The 23,345-nt window shown below is 38.6% G+C and overlaps 1 protein-coding gene across 2 annotated transcripts in view; it reads left to right on the top strand.

The window, feature by feature from the left end:
• slit3 (slit homolog 3 (Drosophila)) overlaps positions 1-23,345 on the top strand; it is a 361,584-nt gene that overhangs the window by 232,721 nt on the left and 105,518 nt on the right. For both annotated transcript variants that reach the window (XM_084719660.1, XM_084719661.1), the window contains one exon: positions 21,685-21,756. In XM_084719660.1, coding sequence (XP_084575786.1) covers positions 21,685-21,756 — 72 coding nt within the window. The remainder of the gene's footprint in view (positions 1-21,684; positions 21,757-23,345) is intronic.

Genomic DNA, 23,345 nt, shown 5'->3' with positions numbered 1-23,345 from the left:
TTTAGCATGTTCAGATAAACTTTAAAGGGAAGATGCAACACTGTCTGGGTCTGTAGCCTTGTTTGATTACCTCCCGCAGGACAGCTTACCTTTCTGCTGACGCCACAGAAAAAACACACGAGGGACAAGGCGGTATTGAGCATGAAAGATGGCGAGAATGAATGAGAAGCAGGTCAGATGTCATGGAAAATAATGTCCGCTGAGCTGAAATGAATTCAGTTTTTCAGAAAGTGAAACTGTGGACCGGGACAGACAGGAACTCAGGGTGTGACAAAGAGAGACAGATGGGGAGAGGAGAGGTACGGCAGGATGGTTAGAGAAGTAAGAGAGAAAAGAGAGGACTCACACTGCCATTACATGACATGCCCACACACACACACACACACACACACACACACACACACACACACACACACATATAGAGTCAAGGGGTCTGAGAAGCACTCTAAAGAGCAGAGGAACAGCTGCATATTTTATGATCGCTTTTCTCCATGAAGCACAGTTTTCTGGATGAGGGTGTACCACTGAGAGAGTGAGAAAAAGATAGAGTATGAGAGACAGAGTGGAGTGAAATGTGTGCGTGTGTGTGTGTGTAGCAGAGGGGTTTTGGCCAACCAGTGACTGTCATAATTCATAAGGGGAGACAGACAGAGTTGCTCAGTGCACTGTAGCTCCACAAGGTGACTTTCACTCTGCCTGTAACTCTCTCTAACACACACTGACACACACACACACACACGCCAACACTTTTTTCAATTTTCCTCTCTTCTTCCTCTAACGTGTCTTCCCTCTTGTCGTCCAACCTGTTTTTTTTTTCTCTTCTCAACCTTTTTTCGCCTGCAAGATTCATTTCTCTCTCCATCTTTTCTGATCTCTCCTTCCCTCTCCTACGTTTCATCTCTCCTCCTCTTGTCTTTCTTTCTTCTCCTCCCCTCTTTGCTTCTGCCAGTTGTTCTACTATTTTTTGCCTTCATCATTTCCCACCTCTCTTTCCTCTTATTGGTGGTATTACAAAATCTACTGTGCCAGGTCATTTCACCTCCTCTCTGAACCAATTGGAGTTAGACTACACTGTAAAAAGTGCATTTCAATAACTTCAGTTAATGTAATGTTTTTAATGACTCCAATTCAGCTTTCTGCTTCAGTGATTGCAGTCTATCTTTGTGGATTAACTTGAAATTACATCCCATACCCTGAACCTGCTTTTCTTATTTCAGTAAAAGTCCATCAGTTGGTTTGTCTTAGTGTTGTACACCTGACCAGGGCCGTATCTAGAGGGGAACATGGGAGGCGGGGGGCACTGGTCATCCCAGAAATCTGATTGGCCACCCCAAAAGTTTAAGTTGTTTTCTTTTATTTTTTACAAGGTTAATTTAGTTCAATAGAATGGAGTAGATTTGAGGTACAAGTTCTTTTTGAGTATTTAAAGCATAGTATGGAAGTGTGGAAGTTTTATATTATATTTTTGTGGTGCCACTCTGTTGTGTTGTGATTGGTAGGACTATTTATCTGTTATATAAAAATTAAACACAGGGATGTAGGAAACTGTAAGATACTGCAATTTTAGTCATTAAAGTATGTTAGGAATGGTACATTAGCATGTGCATACATGTGTGTACATGCACATACTTTAACTATTAAAAATGCTTTTCCTGAACCCATGCTATTAGGTTGCTATGGAGCAGTATTTTACTTCCAGGTAAAGCAAATAATTGAATTGGAAAATTGTAAACTTTTAAATGAACTTAGTTTAAATTTAAGTCACATAAATGCAAAATGTTGATTTAGAAGCAATCATATTATTAAGTGCATCTGATTTAAAGCAACTGTGTTCATCTAACATGTTAACTTGATTAAAAAAAAAAAAAAAAAGAAAATAATAACAATTGTGTTACCAAGTAAAGTAATTTTTTGGTCCAACAATTCTCTTTTTTCTGTGCAGTCTGTGACATTGTCAAATCAAGGACGTGCAATAATCATTCAACCAAGCAGTGAGACCAGAATAACTTTTTTTAAACACAGAGAGGAGAGAGGAACAGCAAGAAAAACAGAGTGACGTGTATCAAGCTTGTAAGCTGGAGGCATGAATTGTATTTCCACCCACTGAGCTGTTGACTTCTCAGCCTCACTTCCACCAGCCTCCTAAACTTTCTTCTTTTTTCTGCCACATGCCAAAAACCTTCATGGCTTCACGTTTAAAAAATGGACTTTAACGAAGAAGTGGATGTGTTGGCATGGAAATCAGAGTGTTACCGTTACTCTTTAATGATGTTTCCAACAACACTGTTATAAAGAAATCATCCCATACACACACAAAGACTGCCAAAAGCATGTGCTTCCAAATTACTTGCACTTGGCCGGTTGTGCACACTATATAAGGAGGATGCACACTGGGAAAGCTCATGAAGCATTTTAATGAAAGCAAAAAACAAAATATGGATAATCCAGTCAAGATAGGAAAACAGTTATGATAAGTATTAAAATAAACATTTTAAGTTTAAAAATGAATTTTTTTGTATATTATGTAGATCTTCTTCTAACTGCTCTTGCAAACTGAACATTTGCTGCAGCTTCACATTAAGAGCATTTTCAAAACTTTTATTTTGAAGTATTCACAGGAATTGCAAGGTGTTTGTAAGTGAGTTTAGCAGTTATCAGTATAATTCATCAACAGTGCTTTTACAAAACGTCATCATTGTCAGCACTTTTGACAGCAGTTTGAAAAATGTCAAGCAGTAAAGGAACAGGAAGGAGCAGCCACAGTGAGCTGTTAGATGAAGAGCTGCAGGCGACAGGCTGCACATCTACAACAACGTAACTGGTTCTTTCACTGTTCCCTGCTGTCTGCAGATTCATGCCTTGTGGAGCATAAAATCAGATCACATAATGATGGGAAAAGGCAAGTTATTGTCCAAATTCTTTATTAAAACAACAGTAATTCTATTCTGCTTCCCTCAGAATTGTGCGACCTGTGGTATAAAACCTCATTTGCTGTTACCATCAGTAACTACAGGTGTCGCCAAATAATGTAAGTCATACAGTGACAAAATTGAGTTTCTGCAAATTATTGTTTAGTTTCGAATGAAGTGTTTCATTTTGCAAAAAGATCTGCGGAATTCTGGTACTTGTGTGTGAGGATGTGTGAACTGTGTGTACTGTTTTGACAAAATCAGCCCTGATTTCAAAATCGTGCTTAAGCAATATTAAAAAGCATGAATAAATTTAAAGCCTGTGTCATACTTTCACATCATCATTCAATTTTCTTTCAAAGAGAGTGAAAAAAAAGCATCAAGTAAGTTTAAACAAATTGTCTTTCACTTCAACAATGGCTCCAAATAAAATATATATTGTTTGCTGTTAAGTGTCTGTTGTCTTCAGCTATTGTGAAGAAATACAAAAGCCAGAAAGAGTTTGTATTTCTGCATGTTTGTCCCAAGAGTCATTTAGCTATGGTGAAATACCCTGGCTTTTTTTTTGTGTGTGTTTTTGCCTGTAGTGTAATTTGAACTTACATTATGGCCAAATGGAGTAGTTGTTTGTGCAACTCCACTGGTACAACTGTCAGAATTAAACAAGAGTTAGCGGGTAGAGAAAACTGTGTGTGTTTGCATTTGTGTGTGTGTGTGTGTGCTTGCCCTGCATGTCAGAATATCCCCAGTGCAGTTGGTGTGTGTCCAGCCTCAGCCGCCCCCAGTAACGATTGCATTTCTGTGGTCGGGTCCTGCCTCCAGATCTGTCTTATATCCCCGACGCGTGGGCGCTGGATGGAAGACCCCGAAACGAACCTTTGTTGAACCTAAAGTTTAGGAATACAAAGGCCGGTGTGTGTGTCTGTGTGTGTGTGTGTGTGTGTGTGTGTGTTTGTCTATGTATATGTAGGTGTGTGTTTGTACCAGTTGTAGAGGTTTCTGAGGAAGCAAATGCACTATAAGTGGATGCAAGTGCTGTTGTCGATGCTTGTCCATGTTTATACTCTATGTGTTCAACCACATCTTCTTGTGTGAGAGTATGCCCGTGTCTGTCCGAGTGAGTGTGTGTGAGTGTGTGTGTGTGTGTGTGGGTGTGTGTGTGTGTGTGTGTGTGCATGCATGGAGGGGTCAGAAGAGAACAGACGAGTGCAGCTTTCTGCTGTTCAGTGATTTTGGTTTGGCTGGCCTTTTGGCTTCTGTTTGAGTCAGCGGGCTCAGCAGAGCCATCACACCCTGGCAACAAGCAGCACCCTGGCAAACACAGAGGGTCTGACCTAGAGAGAGAAAGAGAGGGATGAGGCATTGTGGGAAAAAAAGAGAGAGAAAAGACAAGATGGAGGGTCAGAAATCAAGGAAACAAGAGAGAGTGAGCGTCAGAATTTGAAGTTTGGAAATATCTGTGTGAAATCTTCTGGGTGAGGAGGGGAAAGACAGAGGGGAAAAATAAAGCCAAGGGACGCTGGCGGAGATAAGAGTGTAAGGTTACTACTGTCTTCAAAATAATGACAGTGGTTTTAGACGTATTTGTTTGGGATTTAGAGAAAGTAGTTGAGGGAGAACGGGGTGGGGGGACAAGAAGAAAAGGGCCTGAAAAAGAGATAAAGAGAGACTGTGACAGTTGACTTGTTTCCATTGGAATAATGATAGTGGATTTATAAAGCTTTTTAGAGCCTGTTGGATTGGAGAGAGGCACAGAAAGAGGGTCAGAGGGGTTGAGGAGGCAGAAACATGAAAATGAGTAGGAGACAAAAGAGGTGAAGGAAAAAGAGGTGATACAGAAGGAAGGAGAAGGAGATACGGTAAAGTTAGCATTGCGATTCCTGTAAAATTGTTTAAACAAACCATTTAAAGAATCATTTTTTCTTCCCTCAACATTACAAGCGCACCAGCTACAGCAATCTCAAAGGTGAAGGAATGTTCATTTAAAAGCTCTGTTTCTTTTAAATAAAAATACCTAAGTGTAACACAAGACAAAATGATATTTTGAGATGCAGAGATTCCCAAAGCTTTGGCTGTGGCCCCCTAGTGGCCCATGAAGGTACTGCCAGTGGGCTGCGAGAGGACATTACAAAATAAACAAAATAAAGTTTTTCATTTTCAATTTTGTAACAAAATTTGAAATTACTGTAAAATATTTATAATTAAATATTTATATTTAAATAATATTATCAGACCTAATACAACAAAGCCACGGATACAAATTATCTTTTTTTTTTTTTTGTTTATCTGACCTATCAGGTAACAGGTGTTGCACCAGTAATACAGTATACATATAAATGAATAATGTGTCCAATCATATGAAATGCATGGTATAAACTGTATATAATATGTAATACCGTATATGATATCTAAAAAATATTCAGATATAATGAGTATAACTAGTAACATGATGTGCAGAAATAGTAGTAATTCCGATATATGACCAGGGAGAGAAAATTGTGCAAAGTAGTAGTAGCTAGAGCCACTGCAAGGGGACCGTTGATGACCCATGGGAGAAATATAGAGTAAGTTCACCTTGATTCCTCCTTTATTGGTTGCATTATTATTAATGATTGATCATAATGGTAGCATAACTTTTTTCAACTTCTGAAAGTGGGCATGCCAGAAAAGTTTGTCTTCCATCAGGACACACAAATGAGTGAGAGAGTATCAACAAAAGTTTGACTCAAACCATGCTGTAGAGGAGGGGGTGCTCACAACCCTAAACAGCCTCGCAGGTAACACATTAAGTCAGTAAGAGACGATTCACACAGAGGAGGGGAGGGTGGGGGGCGGTAACAGAGAGCTTATGCAGAGGTGGGAATGGCGTCAGATATTGGAAGAGCTGTGTGCCAGCAGTCTGACCCACTCACAATTAATCACATCCCACTGGGTGGCAGGACAGCAAAGAGGAGGAGAGATGGTGATGAGGGAGAGGAAGAGGAGGGGGAGAGGCGATTTAAGGTGGAAATCAAGCAGAGCTGAAAGACAATTGAGAAAAGATGAGAGCGGAGCAAAAGAAAGAGGAGGAGGAGAGTGGAGAAGGAGAGGCAATCTGCAATCTAATTTGTTCCCGTTTAAGGTGTAATGGTCTCATCAGTGGATTTTTATGTACATCTTTCTTCCTGTCTGTCTGCCTCCATCCCATATCGTTAGTCTGTTCTGTCTTTCTGTCTTTCTTTCTGTCCTTTTTTCTTTCTTTCTTGCAGACTTTCATTTTGAAAACGTGCAAATCATTTGTATTTGATCAGAATTCGTGGATGACATTTTGTTCCTAGAACCAACTCAAGGTGTTCTACCCTAGAACCGTTTCATATTCCAGAGGTTTCATCTGGAACCTACTCAGGAGGTTCTAGCGTTCTACCAGAAGTCAGTTTATATTCCAAGAGTTTTATCTACAACCCATCCACGAGGTTCTACCGAGAACCTTTCTGTATTCCAAGGGTTTAGTCTAGAACCCGCTTAGGGGATTGTACAGAGAACCCTTTTTTCTATGCAAGGGTTTTATCTAGAACCCCCCCAAGGGGTTCTACCAAGAGCCCTTTTATATTATGGTAGAAAGAACCCTTGACAAACCCTTGATAAAATAGTTTCAACAGTTCTTGGAGAACTCTGTTCTTTTCAGAGTTCTTTGGATGAAAAGGGGTCCTAATGGAATTAGTCTGCCAAAGAACCCTTGATGAAACTTTTCTTCAAAAAAGGGTTCTTCAGAAGCAAACGGTTCTGAGTAGAACCTCCACCCTTTGGGAAGAACCTTTTTGAAACTTGTATCTCTAAGAGTGTGTACTCTTGCTTACGTAGCATAAGTTGATTTGATTAAAATCGACATAATCAAATTTCAGATTGCAGCTTTTGGCAGCGTTTGTAACTTCACCCCTCATTCAGACTGTCATTTACACTCACTCAAAGAGCCATGATTCCTCACAAAGACACCTTTATGGTTCACTCTGTTGTAAGTCTTCGCCAGGAGCCTGATACATTATTGGACAAAGACTCTTCCTTTGTCCATGAGGCAGTCTGAAAAGCTTGCAGCGCTCAGCACCTACTGGTCTCAGCGAGGAATAATGCAAACATCCATTATTCAGTTAATTGAAGCACTGATACAGAAACGTTTTCTTGCCTCCATTTGTGCAATCACGTTTTCAGCAGAAAAATAACTGACCAGATTTTAAAATGTCAAGGTTTCACTTATTAAACAGTTTGTTTGTTTATTATTTGAGAGAAAAATCACCATTTTGTGTATTACCTGACCCGTCACATGCTCTTTTTGTCATAAATATAATTTTAGACTTGAAATGTGGCAAAGCTCAGGATTTGGTCACTACTAATTATCTCAACCCCTTTAGTGCTTTTTTGGTTTGGGTTGTAAACAGTTGAGCTTTCCCAGGGTGGTTTCCAACGGCAGCACTCTGGAAATGTCAATTTTCTCAGAGATGAGAGGAGTAAATTGCGTGACTTTGGTTGTTCAAACACTCAAGTTTATTAAACTGGCCCACACACACACACAAACTCACACATACACACACACACATATATGTATGCAGCAACACAAGCACTCACACACACACAAACAAAACACACTCAAGCATACACGATTTAACACCAGGCTGCCAGGTTAAAGCGGTAAAGCAGGCATTAAACCCCGTGGGAAAGTTCAAATATGAGACAATTGAACCCCTAAAAGCCCTTAACTCTTACACCTAAAGGCCCTTAAAGCCTGTTTGGAGACCTCTTAGTCCTTTAGAGTTCAATGGTGAAGTCAATAGAGTCAAAAATCACTTCAACTTACCAGCTGAAAGCTCATGATCAAAAGAGATGCACACTGAATGAAGGACAGGAGCATTCACTCGCATATCCCATTCTTTCTCTGTTTCTATGTGTCTCATAGTCTCTGCAACCACACACACACACACACACACACACACAAATGTCCAGTATTTACACTTATAAGGCTTTCATTCACAGAGTTACATCCTTGAAAACCCTGTGTTTGTCCTTGTCCCTTGAATGTACCCTTTTACACAAACAAATGGAAAAAATGCATTCTCAACTCTGCATGCACACACACTCAACTACATACTCCAACAGACACACACACCTGCATATACAGAGGGATAGCATCGGTCTGCGCCATTGTGTGACTCTCAGATGACTGATTACTTCAAGGGTCGGTGAGTCTCAGTGTCTGACTCAGCGAGACAGGATACAGCTGTCCGGCCTCCAACACACACACACACACACACACACTTATCTGAAGATCTACCTATAGACAGATCTCGAGGTTAAATGATCACGTGACCTGTTTGATTGAAAGACGTGCACTCTGAGGCCCCTCCGAGCTGCTCCTTTCCTCCACAGTGAAAGAGTGAATGGCGTGTGTGAAGGGGTTAAACAAATGAGTGACTGAAGGAGTGAAGTGTCTGTGCAGTTTCCCTTTTGCCTCCTCTCCTCCCCAAAGCTGTAATGAGGCCTCAAGGAAGATGCTGAGAGCTCTTCATTCAGCTCCGAGAGTCTTTCAGGCCTTTCGTCAGTTGGCCTCCTTTCAGTGTCTGTGTGGGAAAGCTTGCAGAGAAATAAATTCCTGTTAGAGCTCCTGTCAAAAACACCTGCAGCAGAACACACTCCACATTACTTTAGAAAAACAAAATGATATTTTATTGTTGAGATGAACAAAGTGATAATCTGTCCTCATCTACTCTTTATTGCCAATTATGCAACAACAGCTTAGCCTGTAGTTTCTTTGCTGTTGAATCTAAAGGCTACAGTACATTTCCAACACAAAGCTGCACATATTAGGTATTTATTCAAGTAAATTGATATTTGTGCAAAATAAATAAATAAATAAATTACAAAAATAGTCTTATACAAGCAGCAACCACTACGGTTGAGGAAGTGCCTTATGTTGCAGTTCTGTTTTTGCCAGTGGATGTTTGCTCCAAGAAAACTTTTGTCATAGAATGACTAAGAAACTTGCACAAACTCCTTTCAAAGAACTAGTTATTATAGTTGTACACGGGGGTTTGCCTGTTAAAGGAATAGTCTGACATTTTGGTAATTGTTCTCTTTCTTGCTGGGTCTCAACAGAAAAAAATATATCCCTACCAGCAGCTGGTTGGCTTAGATTACCACAAAGACAGGAAACATTGAGCCTGGCTCTGTCCAAATGCATCAGAATTGGCTCATTCTTACTAATTTACATGATGTATCTCATTAATATGTACAAAAACTGCAGAGGATAAGTGACATGTTTCAGTTTTACAGGGGGCTATGTGCTGCATGGTTGCCTGGCAACCTCACTTTCATGATAAGATGATAAGACTTCAGGGACGGTATTAAAGAAATTCCTTTCTTAAGTCTTAGGTTAAGAAAATCAACAATAGTAACTTAACTTCTGGAGGTGCTGGTAACATCTGTAAATAAATTAAGAATAGTTTTTAAACTTAATGATCCACCCTGTCACTGGATAAATTTAAAGCTGTTTACCACTCTTGATGCCACTCTTTGAAAATCAATATTTAACACTGGCTTCACAGTTTATCTTAATACACAATTTGAATGACAATCAACATTCCTCCCTGATACAATTTATACCTGCCTTAACCTGCTCACCCCGTTTGCTGTTCACCCCATTTTATTTTCTGCCAAATAACATTTTGCATTTAATCTTTCCAATCAATATCTTTTAGTCATGGCACTGGAATACCAATCTGAGTCCTGAAAAGATTCAATTTAGAAAACAGGAATGTCAGCTCGATTTAACTTGATAACATTAATTACAGCATAACCTTTTCTTTTGCATTTTATTTGAGGTATTGATTTTGAATGGTGTTCCACTCTGTTTTACACGTGATGTATTGAATGCATGAGGTTAGCTGGAGGTCTTGTACTTTCCTTGTGAACATTAATTATGATCCACATTTTTAACAGCATGCAGCTCGTACAAAGCACTAAATTTACATTTACTGCTGTATTTCTATCCCTTTTCACCTATCTAATTCTACACAAGTCAGGGACTTTCCGTAACAACCTGAGAAGAGAATAGAAGTTTTCACAAGAACGAACAAGTTCTTACTTAAAACATAAAACATCTTGTGGTTACATTACACTCTATTGGTCTATTGAGGCTCCTTTTGGTGGAAATTTTGCTGAGTATCTCTGCCATTGCTGTGGAGGAAGGAAAAATATTTATAGGGAAGCCCTTTGGTATCACGATTCTGATGGGCTGACTAATACAGAGGTAGAAATACTTTTACAGTTTTATTGAGTGTTCAGACAGATTTATATCACCCGAAGGTGGAGGCTACAGAAAAACATGTCCTCAGGCCACTTTAGAAAGAAAAAGTAATCTTTGTACTGTTTCTACAAACTATCAGCAAAAATAGGAACCTACAATAAAAACTAAGATGTAAGTATGTGAATGATGTTTAAAGGTGCTGTCAGACCACAAGCAATCACAGTGATCATCCATGTGTCCCCGTGAAGTAGGCGCTGCTAGAAGCATGTGTGAGGACAAACTCACAGGGCTAGTTGATGAACTGCTGTAGTTGTCGAGTTAACAATAACATGCTGGTTAGCTGGTAACCATAAGTGTAATCCTGCCGGAGCGCAGCGGTGCAGCGCCCTGCTGCAATTTTTTCTCCAAGTGAGGAAATAGAATATTTGCATATTCGCATTTACATTCTTTTTTAAGCACTTGAGAATCAAATCATAACTAAGATTTAAGGCCGACCTGACTGACTGCAGGCTTCTTTTCCAGCTCTTATATATCAGCAATAACCATTTTGCGTGCTGCCAATGTGCCCTAGGTGTCTCGAGACACAAGGGAGCCAATAAAAACAAATGAACTGAGTCAGTTAAATCAATTAAATATCAATTGAGTTGTCATATTGGTATTTAATTGATGAGGAAACTCTGGTGCAGACTCGCAGTGGCAGCAGAGACAGAAAGAGAGAGCTCTCCGACTGCTGCGTAATATTCTCAACATGACGAAACTTTTCATAAAATCAGTGTAACATTTGTGTGTGTGCTCTGTTACAGGTGACTAATTGTGGCTGAAACAAGCCACAGTTTAAGTGTGAGTGTATGCATTTGCATTTGCACTGCATTAGCGCTACACATCTACCTGTAATGTGGTAGTTGTAGTTGTTAATCACAGATATCTTGCTAAAGAGACTTTGAGTTCACGCAGTTTATTCCAGGGATTTTAAACTGCTGGGAATATAATCTGGCCTGCAAATAATTGTTTTTTTTTTTCATCTAATTTTGTTTTTAGTTGTTTCATTAAAATAAAAAAAACAATTCCATTCATATAATGTAGGTATGTATTTATGAAGGATTGTATGCTGAAATTTGTTGGTACTCTATGTCCAGAAAAATAGTTTGCTCAACAATATTTCTCTGTTGGCAAACACAGTGAAGTAGATTAGCAAGTTGCTGTGTCATTTATGGTCAGTTAGGTCAGTTAGAGCAGTTAGAGCTAGAGTTTTCCACGCATACTTTCTGCCATTTGGTGAAGGCAGACACAAAACCGACAATGCAATGGAAGCAAAAAGTACATTTTTAGAAATATCGTGCTTTCCTTTTCCCCTATGAGGTGACAGTACCATCAGAGGCTTCAAGCCAATTTGAGTTGCTTTGTTCAAAAGATGTATTTGTACCGTTAACTCATATCTCATAACTTTTTGTTTCTGACAAATAGATGCCACATTATCAAACTGAATATAAAAGAATCACGTGGGTTTTCTTTTCCTCCCAGGAAAATCCATTCAGAGTGGTGCTTCCACTGAAATGAATTGATTTTACTTTGTGACCAGATCTTAATCCTAATTCTAAAACCAGCTGCCTCTTTTCTAACCAGTTAGGTTGTTAATTGCATGCAATTGCTGAAACCAGTGAATGCATCTGACACAAGTGCCTTCCCAGAACATAGATGTGAGAGGAACTGTTGCTGGAGGACGTCAGTCTGCTTACTGTCAGCTTGTGTTCATCTGGTAAAACCCTGAAAAAAAAAACTGTGTGTGTTTCTGGAATTTTTGTTTTGTCCCATCAAAGATTTCTATATAATGTTTGCAATTATTACAGGCAGTTTGAATCAATTGCAGCAACAATGCCGTTATAAGTAGGGTCATAAAATTGCTTTGTTGTGCTTTCAGTTTGTGGTTTCATTCCCACAATGGAATATTGATTTCAGAGTAGGTCCAAGTGCTCCAGAAGGTTTTTACCCAGGGGTTCTATCTAAAATGAGACATCAATGCTAGAAAAAGTGAAGTCTAATGTTCTAAGATGACTGGAGAAAATTGAGATAAATTACTGTGTTTTTACATTGGTAGCAATCAAGTTTAGCCTCTGGTTTACAAAATGATAACACTACAAGTAGCTCCTTGTGTATTAGAAAAGCTGGGGAAATTATTATCAGATAGTAGCTCAGTTTTTCAATAAATGAAGTTTTAAAGTATTTAAATTCTTTTGCAGAGCGAGAATAATCATCTACTGTAATGTACAATAAAAGGCACTTAAACAACCATTCAGTAGTGTTACTTAAACGAACATTTATGATACATTTTACATTGTGTTTGGTGATTCAATCAGAGCTCTTCCTTCACTCTGTTCCTTTGCACAGACCATAACTAATGTTAGTGATTACAGGGGAGAATAATCGTATTGAACGCGAAGTCAATATTGGTTGTAATCACAGTCATAAAGTTACATTGTTGTGTTGTGTTTTAGAGGCTGTAGTAATTCAGACATTCTGTCAGTGTATTGATCTGTGTCTGTTAAGGCTGATTGAGCATAATAGAGACTAATAGAAAATTCACTTTATTACACACACACTCATTCAGACACATACAATGGCAGACTTTGTGGAGCAAAACACAATACAATATACAACTGAGCATAACTCAAGAGAAACCAGACAACTGTACAGTAAATAACGCATGCACACATGTAGGGATACATGCTTCTTTACTGACAGTAGTACAATGTCTAAAATAAAACTGTTATTGTTTGCAGATCTAGAGAAGTTTTCATTTACATGTAGCTCACTCAAAGGGACTCCGACAGGACAAACAGATGTTACAGGACACGTTGATCAAAACTGTGAACAGTTAGCGTCTTAAACCACGAGACCGCCTTGTGCTCTTTTCATAGCATCCTATCCTTAAGTTATGACATAGAACTTCATGATCACAGGGGTTTGATGTGGAATATTGGTTTTATGAATGAGAAATAAATCATTTTGACCCACAGAATAAAACATCACTTGGTTCTTCTCCACAGTAGCCACCACATCAGCAGGCTGACATTTTTTATATTTGCACCACTTGCTAATAGATTTAGATTTTTTTGCTAGCAACTGGAACAGATCAGATATGCATAATGACACACATATATGATTATATCATATGTAACATATAACATGTATTACAGGGGAAAGGTGCATGCAGTTTGTTTATTTGTTGTCCACCAAAGTTAAAAATTACATCAAACCTGACAGGGAATGCCAAACTTTCCAAACTTAAATGGATAGTTGGATTATTTGATTGGAGGGTTTTATGACGTACTTATTGATAGTGTATTACCTACAGTGAATGGCAGTCAAGAGCAGAGAGGAGTAGAGAGGAGCACAGAAATTAAGCAATGAAATTCTGTGAGCAGGGTCATCAGCTTTATGTATTTTAGCCCCTTGAAATGATCAATATCAGTTTAAATGTACACTATATTTGGAATATTTTCACCACTCTATCTTGTCATCAGACACCATTCTCTGACAGAAAACCAGCCAAATATCTTTCTGTCCAAACCAACCAAACTCCATGGATGAAATCAGCTACTTTGTTTGTGTTCTTGTGTGACTTTAAAAGGACAGTTCAGATTAATCAAAGTCACACAGTTACTTAAGAAACTAACAAATTCAGGCAGTGTTGGCAGGTAGACCAGCAACTCCCGTGTTCTGCAAGGTAAATTAGAGTCTGGTTGGTTTGAAGAGAACGATGTTTCACTTTCCCATCATAAAAGGCTGTCTGACATTGAGGGAAAGTGGTGAAAATAGTCAAAATCTAGTGTACACTTAAACTGATTCTGACTTTTTTCAGTGGACCTTTTCTGAAGTGACTAAAAAATGTTTCCCTGCTGACCCTGTACACAGCAGTAGATTGCTTAGCTTCCATGCAGGTACTCCTACACCTCCTGCTTCACCAAACCAAGGGCAAAGATAATCTGATGACGGAATATTTGATGCTTAAATGTGATCACATGATCTTAATGCTGACAAAGATTAACTCTTCAGAAGTGTCATGTGTCGTAACTCCTTGCACAACACATTTATCAAAGACTAAAAAGCAACCTCGTTGTCAAAAGCTGTTTTGGAGTATTTATTTATTATTTAAGGTATTTTTCATGCCTGGCTTGATAACCAGGGTCTAAAAAGTAGAGCAGAAGATGTTTGAACCTCTGCAAAATAGCCAGTTAATCTTCTGTGTGTTTCTGTGTGAGTCGCTGTGTGTCCGAGGGAGGAAAGATTGACGAGTAGAGCTCTGACCTCAGTGTGTAGGCTGCAGCAAAGACACATATGATAACATCACTCTCTTTCTCTCTCTCACACACACACACACACACACACACACAAACACACAAGCGATAGCATCTCCCTGGTGGGTTGCCTCTAAAGAGTCTCCTCCATCACTGACTGCAGAGGCCTTTTTACTGCAACAGAGAGACACTGCATCCAAAACACACACACGCGCAAGCATGTTCTGGACATGCTGACTCAAGAATACACACTTAATAGTAGCGCACACACACATACAGGTATGTATACACCAGCAAACACACACACACACACACACACACACACACACACACACACACACACACACATTCAGGGATCATGGATCTATCCTGCAATAACACTGCAGCGGTCACTGCAGCCTATCTCAAATTAAAAAGAAGAAAATAGAGCTGAATAGGCATTTTGTAATAGAAACATTGTGTGTTGCAAACAGTGTTGGAGCAGTCCTTGAGCTCTCTTTTACTGTGACTGCAAAAACAAAATCAAATAGGCTTTTCTCTTATAATTAATCTGCAGGACAGGAAGCTTCCAGTAAAATACGGGCTTTATACATCGGCTGTATTATGCAAAATCTATATATAAGATGAGTTTGGGTTTGTAATACGATGTAGAAATGTGAAGATGAAGAGTAGAAACACCTACTGTCTTAAAATGAATGACAGAACAAAGACGAAATACCACTCTTGAAAAACACCGTACTCATTTAATATCTTACAGTGTTAAATTCAAAACCTTAAAAGAGAAATCCATAGTATATTTAATGTAATTTATCATAAAATGACAATGATATGAAATATTTGCTTCTTCAGCAACAACACAGCTGCTGTGTCCTCCTTTGAAATTTCTCTTCCAGGCCACAACTTGTGTTATTTTTTGTTCAGTTTCATATAATGTGCTTGTTTTGTCATACAGATATGCCAAGGATATTTTAAAACTATTATTATTTGTAATTGTCCTGCTTTTTATATGAATTAATAATTAATCTTTGCTATTTTATTATTTTATTATTCTATTTCTACTCTATTTGGACATCATTAATATTTCATTACATATATTGCAATTAAATTGTAGTTATTTGCAGGCTGGATCCCATGTTACAGTTAGAGTGCTGCGGGAACGAACTAAAACATGCAAATAATTTAGCATTTTTGCACCTCTGGATCTGTCATCTCAGTCAGTGCAATTTTTTTTAATGTGTTTTGGTTAGATGGGTAAAGTCTGTGGTCAACATAACTGTAAGAGATTTGCACGTTATGTTGGTGTAGTTAAATTAAAAACATTATATACTGATATATTTTGTGTTTATAATTTCATTTTATAATTTTTATTTTATTCATGGTTGGTTGTTTCCCACACAGACTCTAGTCTGTAATGTAGTTCATACACTTCCTGCTGCATGATTGAAGAAAGTTTTTATTTTGTTTAGATCGACACTTCTGTCCATATTCTCATGCTCTCTCTCTCTCTCTCTCTCTCTCTCTCTCTCTCTCTCTCTTTCTGCTGTGTTCACACTGTATTTTAATCAGCTGACAATGTGAGCAGCGTTATCTCTCTAAAAAGTGAGTGACACTCACATTCATGTTCATTAATTACAATGTTAGCATGTTCAATGAATGCTGCTCTTTTAGCTTGTTCATGCACTGATAATCTTGCTGAACAAAATGTGTAAGTATCAGAAACTTTTGTTTACCACAGAGCTTATTTTCTGCGCTAATTCAGAATCCACAGGAAAAATCCCAGAGAGGAGCAGAGGGATGCTAACTTCAGGGTAGGCCTAGAAAAATACATCATCCCTGCAGTTCTCTATAGACTGGTGATCTTTTGATGTTCTGTACAAAAGGTTAAAGACTTAAGAATTACCTCAGAGCTCCCAAGGACGAGAGTCTGAACAGCATCCAGTAATATATATCTAGACATCTGTGTTTCTTTGAGCAGCTTATTTAACCTATAAATTATATCTTTACCTCTGTTGCTCCACGCAGCCTCAGAATATAAAGCTGTAAAATAAGTTCTGAAAGCAGACGAACAACAGTCAAAGGTTTTGTGAAAAAAATCTAGCTTTTTTCACTCAATGCATAACGTCACTTTGGAAGCAGCTGCAACATGGGATGCTAATACAAAGCACACAAAGTATTTTCCTCACCATATAACATCAGCTGTGAAACATTTGTATTTGTTGGGACTGCGACTACACAGCCAATGCTCCGGTCTGCGCTGTGTGATTTTGCGGTGGAAGTACAGTATGGTGTGTTGGGATCTGTCAAGGCTGCAGGATTATAAAATTTAGACTGACATAAGGTGGAGGGCAGAACCAGTGGAAAGTTCCCATCTGGTTTTACACTGCAAAAACAAAGATTCGCATCAAACATTGAGGAGATTCTCAGGTGAACAGAACGGACCATCACTCAGTGTCAGACCTCATCACACCATGAAAAGAAACAGGTAATTTCTGTGGGGTTTAAACTCAATATATAACAGTTCTGCATTAAAATGTCTAAAAATGCTCAACAAAAATAGTCCAAAATGTTGATCAGTGTTTCCAAAAGCCCATGGTAACGTCCTCACATGTCTTGTTTTGTCCACAACCCAAATCTATTCAGTTTACTGTCACAGAGGAGTAAAGGAACCAGAAAATATTCACATTTGAGAGACTGAAATCAGAGAATTCTGACATTTTTCTTACAAAATTAGTTACAATTAATCTATTTTTTTTTTTTTTTTTTAAAAAAGGTTAATCATTGCAGCTGTTATTTATTCATTTATTAGAATAAAAATATGCAAAGGTCTAGGAGGTAATGATCTGTTAATAATTGCAATAAAATTTGAAGTTGAAGTGTTTATGTTAGTTAAATTTAGTAAATATTTGCCCAAAATGAAAGCAAGCTGTAACACTTTAAAGTGTATCAAAGTCCTCGCTCGGCACACTGATTTCACTTTTACCGACTGGATCCGCTAAATCTCTGCAACATTAAATGATGGACTTCTTGAAACGATTTCTCTCTTTGCCAAAATGCACATATCCTTTTACGATCACTTCAAAACCAAGAGCATGTACGATTTTTTAAGAGTGCAGCCGTGGCAAGAGGCGTGTAAAATAAGCTGGGAAAAAAACGGCCACATTATAAAACATAGTTGTGGACTTCTAAATGATGTTTTTAGTGTTTATCTTGGCTTAAGTCAGTCCAGTCGCTACTTTATTAAGGCCGAGAGATACAGAGGGGGGCTGAGCGGAGTGAGTGGGAGAATAACTGACAGGGAAATTGCAGAGGGAAATTATTGTTATTTCACAATTAAATTATATATACTGGGTGGAATCACCCCTGACAGGGCTGACCATAGCAGCACTCCTGATGTGTGTGTGTGTATGTGAGAGTGAGTGTGAAACTTTATCCGTCTACCAAGGCCACTGAGGCTATGCTGGCAGGGAGGGGAACGTAGAAAGAGAATCGGAAGGAGGGAGAATTAAAGAGAAAGAAAAGTAGTAACATCAACAGAGCGAAGTAAAAACAGTCTATTTTAAGGCTGAGTGGGTGTTAGTAAAAACACAGCAAACCCCCGCTAATGACCCTATTCAGAACAGTTGTGACGACGGTGTGTAAAACAAACCGTGCTTGATTTTTGTCTGCGAAATCCGAACCCTCGCCATGGTCACGCGTGTGTGTTTAGGCACAAACATATTGCAGATGCTGTGAAAAAAAAAAAAAAAAAACCTCCCATCTTGAATTTGAGCCATTTTTCAAAGAGAACGCCGGCCTTGTCCTTGTCGGAAAGCATTAAAAACACATTGTCAAACGTGAAAAATGAATGGGTTTTCAGTTATAAAAAATGACCGCTCAGTCTTCATCCGTCCTGAAACAATGACTCTTTGAACACACAAGGTTTCGGGTGATATGTAAAGTAAACTAGCCCCTATTTTCTATCCAGTGAAATTAATGATCCATGAAACTTGGGCAAAAACAAAGCAGAGGGTTGCACTGACTTGTGTGGATGTTGGCTCCTGCAAGCCACCAGAAAAATTATACTGCAGTATAAATTTTAGAAATCCCTGGATTTTGTAATGTAACATGGATCTCTAATTTACTCATGTTTTCAGTGGTGAATTTCCTGTAAAAATTTGACTTCAGGCCATTTGAACAGTCTCACAAGTTATAATGAGGGGTCATTATTTTTATATTGTTGTATTTCTGGACGTCTCTGATTTTGATGATAAAATGAAATCAATAATACAACAGATTTTAAAAATATAATTTTCTGCTCTAAGTTTATTCAATAAATGGGAGATCTGGTGCATGACCAGTCATTTATTTGCATTATATCCCTTTTTCCTTTCACTTTAAAACACTGGAAACAATTTATGATCTGTAAATGTTGCAAGAGTTTTTATTTTAAACAATGGTCAATATCCTCATGCATTAGGAACAAACATTTTAGAGTGAAAATTGTTTGAAACCGAACTGTTCTTTCTTTGAAACATCTTGAATCAACAAAGATGAATTTATTCTAAGATTACTACTAATCAACATAAAGCAAAATTAGGTTTAAAATAAATAAATTCAACTATAAAATAAAGCAGAGCTCTGTTAGGCAATTAAAACTATTTTCTGTTTTGTAAATCCAAGTTTATTGGTGTAAACCGACATTAAATAGAGTTTAATCAGTATGGAAATGCTTGCTAACCCACATTCAAATAAATAAAAAATAAATCTGCTGTTGTAACCTACAAAGTGTTGTTAGCTAGCCAGCTAAAGAGTAAACAAAACATTACATTGTTTTCTAAGAAAGTAAAAAGAAGAAGATATGCTGTTTGTTAGCTATCTGAAAAGTTTTAAAAACAGGTTACAATGTTTGCTACCTAGCTAAAAATGTTGTTAGCTTAATTAGCCTAATCATGAGAGTTCAACAGTGAAACCATCCTTTAGCCAAAATAACAGAGCAATATGGCCTTAATCTTTATTTATTTTAAGCTCATTTGAAAGTTTGGTGCAACATAATTTAAAGTTAAGTCATGAGTAAATCAAGTCTAATGATTAATCCTCATTGAGACAGCTCGGTCTCAGGTTTTGTGTTGAAAATCAATGAAAACGTGATCCTTATAGGCAACAATGCCTCTGAGGATAACCTAATATATTTTCTGTCTTCCACCTAAAGTTCATTGCGTCATGACAACATAATATAAGTTGTTAGTCTTTGCCTGGTTTCGTGTTTTGCTGTGTTGTAATCGTAACGTGCATGTGTGCACTGCTTCAGTCATGAGGGACCTGCTTGTGTTCTGATACATACCCCCCTCCCACCGAGTGTTTTGTATATGCAGCTTCACCAGCTTGTACGAGTCTGTCAATGCAATCTGATCCCCCTGTGGATCGCTTTGATGGAATAGTTGTCTTTTCTGCATTTTTTTTCTCCTCTGCTCTCATTTCTGTCTCCATTTCTGTACATGAAAACCACAAAGAATCAATAGGCGTTGTGTTTCTTCAGCACACCAAGTGGGATTTCTTGTGTGTGTGTGTGTGTGTGTGTGTGTGTGTGTGTGTGTGTGTGTGTTTAGTTGTAATGACAGTCAACCTTGTTTTTCATTCTACTTTAGGTCGATACAACATATGAGACAGTGTGCTTTATGAGAGAGCTAATAGTTAGAGACAGCAGTGACCTGCTTCTGAGTTAGAGATTGAACAAACCCAGATCAAGGAGGGTTGTGTGTTTATATATGTGTGTGTGTGTGTGTGTGTGTGTGTGTGTGTGTGTATGTGTGTGTATGTGTGTGTGTGCATCAATAAATAATGAGTTAAAACTCTATGTGATGACTTGGCACAATAGCGGCACCCTGGACAGAGTATCAGGATTTGCAAATGCAGTGTGGTGCAGTTTTGATGATGTTTGAAATAGTACCAGAGATGTTTGTATAATTTCAACTCATGTCAAGTCAGTTTTATTCATTAAACCCAGAATAACAAATGTGTCCTAGTGGGCTTTACAATCCCTACATCATACAAACCCCCTTCTTCTAAGACCCTCAAATTCAGTTAAAGAAAAACTAAACTTTAACAGTAAAGAAGGAGAAACTTTGGGAATAGCAACAAAGAAGTGGTCTCTGCCAGAATAATAATGTTCTTAGTAAACTAAAAATCGTGTCATTTCCTACAGTCATAAAGTGTTCAGTTGTAGGGCTGGACAACATGAACAACCTCAGATATCACAATATTTTGACCAAATACCTCAATATAAAGTTTTGATAAAATATTGTAGGGATGACCATCAACTATTCACAATATATTAACACAATTAATTCATCATTAATTTTAAAAGTTCCTTAGTTAAGGTGGGCGGCGCGGTGGTGCAGTGGTTAGCACTGCCGCCTCACCGCAAGAAGGTTCTGCGGTCGATCCCCCAGCTCCCCGGCTGGGGCAGGGTCTTTCTGTGCGGAGTTTACATGTGTTCCCCGTGTCTGCGTGGGTTCTCTCCGGGTTCTCTGGCTTCCTCCCACAGTCCAAAGACATGCATGCTAGGTTAATTGGTGACTCTAAATTGCCCGTAGGTGTGAATTGAGTGGCGACTTGTCCAGGAGGAGGGGCAACTCACTTAAACTGTAGATCATATATTAAATAGGATTTCAACATTTTTAATATACAGTCTGTGGCTTCAGCGTTTACTGCAGTAGTCACTTTTGGATGTGTAGTTGTTATATATTGTTCCTTTAATATTATGCATATTGACCATGAGTGATTTTACTTTCTCAGACTGTTTAATTTGAAGAATTTTCCAAAATCTGAAGAGTTCAAATTATCCACTATTCCACAAGAAAATATGAAAGAAAGCCTGAAAAAAACATGTTTTGGTGTAGCAGAATATGTTTTTGATTTTTTGATATTCAATTAGCCATCTCAGGACCTCTCAGAAATCATTTTGCAACCCATTCAGTGGTTAACAGACACGGCCACAGGCAGAGGTTCTTGAAAGTATGACTCTTACACAAAAGTCACTAAACTTGGAGATGTTTTTTTCTATTTTCTCAGTGGGAGTTCAGGGAGAAGGTGACAGGGACTTGAACCTGCTTTCTGGATAGAATTTGATTTGATTTGCGTCAGAGTTGTAACCACCAAACCAATAAGTGGCACCATTGGACTTATTTCTCTAACAATCTGTTTTTCTCTTTTCTGTGTCTCTGTCCAGCACCCTCAACAACAACAACATCACCCTCATCCCCCTGTCCAGCTTCAACCACATGCCCAAACTGCGGACACTGTGAGTATAACACACACACACACACACACACACACACACACACACACACACACACACACACACACACACACACACAAATCTACTGGCATATACTACAGAAGCTCTCTCTCACACACACACACACTCTGTGGTTGCACATTAACACATACACACATGCAGAGATATATTAGTGCCTACTTTTTTTCAAACTGAGTAGACTTGCAGTGTGCACACATACACACGCACACGCCACAAACACACACACAGCGTGGCAGCAGGGTCTGTGTGTGATCATCTAATCATGCTATAATAAGAGACCATCTCTTTTATTGTTTCATGACTGTGAATAATCATGCTGCCATTACGTATACACACACACACACACACACACACACACACACACACACACACACACACACAGAGATGGATACAGTGAGAAATATGTGCACGAAACGCACACATACACACAGAGTAATGTTAACGTACTCAATACCACAAGAAAGGCTTGTTTATGCTCTACATTTCAATTTGCTTTGATTCATTAGGAGAAACATCCTTTACTGATGTTACTGATGTGAGCACAGATATAAAGATACACACACACACACACACACACACACACACACACACACACACACACAGTTGTGGCCAAGTCATCCTTTCTGATTGATCAGAGGGGGGCTTTGATTTGTGTGTCTATGTGTCTTTTTGTGTGTTTTTTTCTGTATGTAGTTGTGTGAAGATCTTACAGTTGCCAAGGCAATGGCACGACATCTCAAGGGAGGCTACCCATAATCCTGTGGGACAGTCATGAGAGGCAGCCCATTGGTTGAAATCCTGCTTGCCACACACTGTTAAAAAAGAAAAGTTGAGAAAACTTTAAGCATCCAACTGCAAAGCGTTTTTGGGTCAGCTTAGGTGTGGAAGTTGATACAAAGTGCTATCTGAAGTTTGTCAAACATAATATTACTATTCAGGTCTACTACATGTGCTACGCCTGACTTTGGGTTGTTCGGGGCAGTTCGCTATGCTGCTGTCCTGTAAGCGCCAGGAAGAATCCCAGTGTCTGTGATCAATCATCCAATTACAGAGGCTTCACAGTTGTTGTTGTTGCTTGGCATCACATTTGTTGACTGCATATTACCTTTCCAGATTCGCGGCTCCCCACTGCCATCAGGAGACCTCTGGTTTTAGGCTATTTTAATTTACTTTGTTCTGGTTTGTAGCTACCTTTTCTCAGTCTGGACCAATGCAGGAAAATGCTTTTACTCTTCTGTAGCAGCTAAAACAACACACAGTCTTTCAGTTATTATTATGCTGCAACCTGAGCTTATCTTCACACTGTACAGCTGACTAATATAACTTTATTACCTCTAACTATAGCTTAAAGCACTTTTCTTTGGCTGTGTTTTGATACTTCTCTCACACTGAGAGAGACTCGCTGTCACTTCCCACAACAAACCTGTTAGACAGCATCACGCAGACTTCAGCTCAGCCGGTAACAGACAAGAGTAACAAATCTGTGCCTCATCATGTAAATTAAATATTTAGAATATTACAGCATACGATACAACTTTATTTATGCCCCTTACCGACGCCAATTAAATTTA

The sequence above is a fragment of the Lutjanus erythropterus genome, chromosome 5 (assembly GCF_056507025.1).
Source record: "Lutjanus erythropterus isolate fLutEry1 chromosome 5, fLutEry1.hap2, whole genome shotgun sequence".
NCBI lineage: Eukaryota > Metazoa > Chordata > Actinopteri > Lutjaniformes > Lutjanidae > Lutjanus > Lutjanus erythropterus.
Note: the sequence above shows the minus strand (reverse complement) of the source record. Positions and strands in the feature narration are given on the sequence as shown.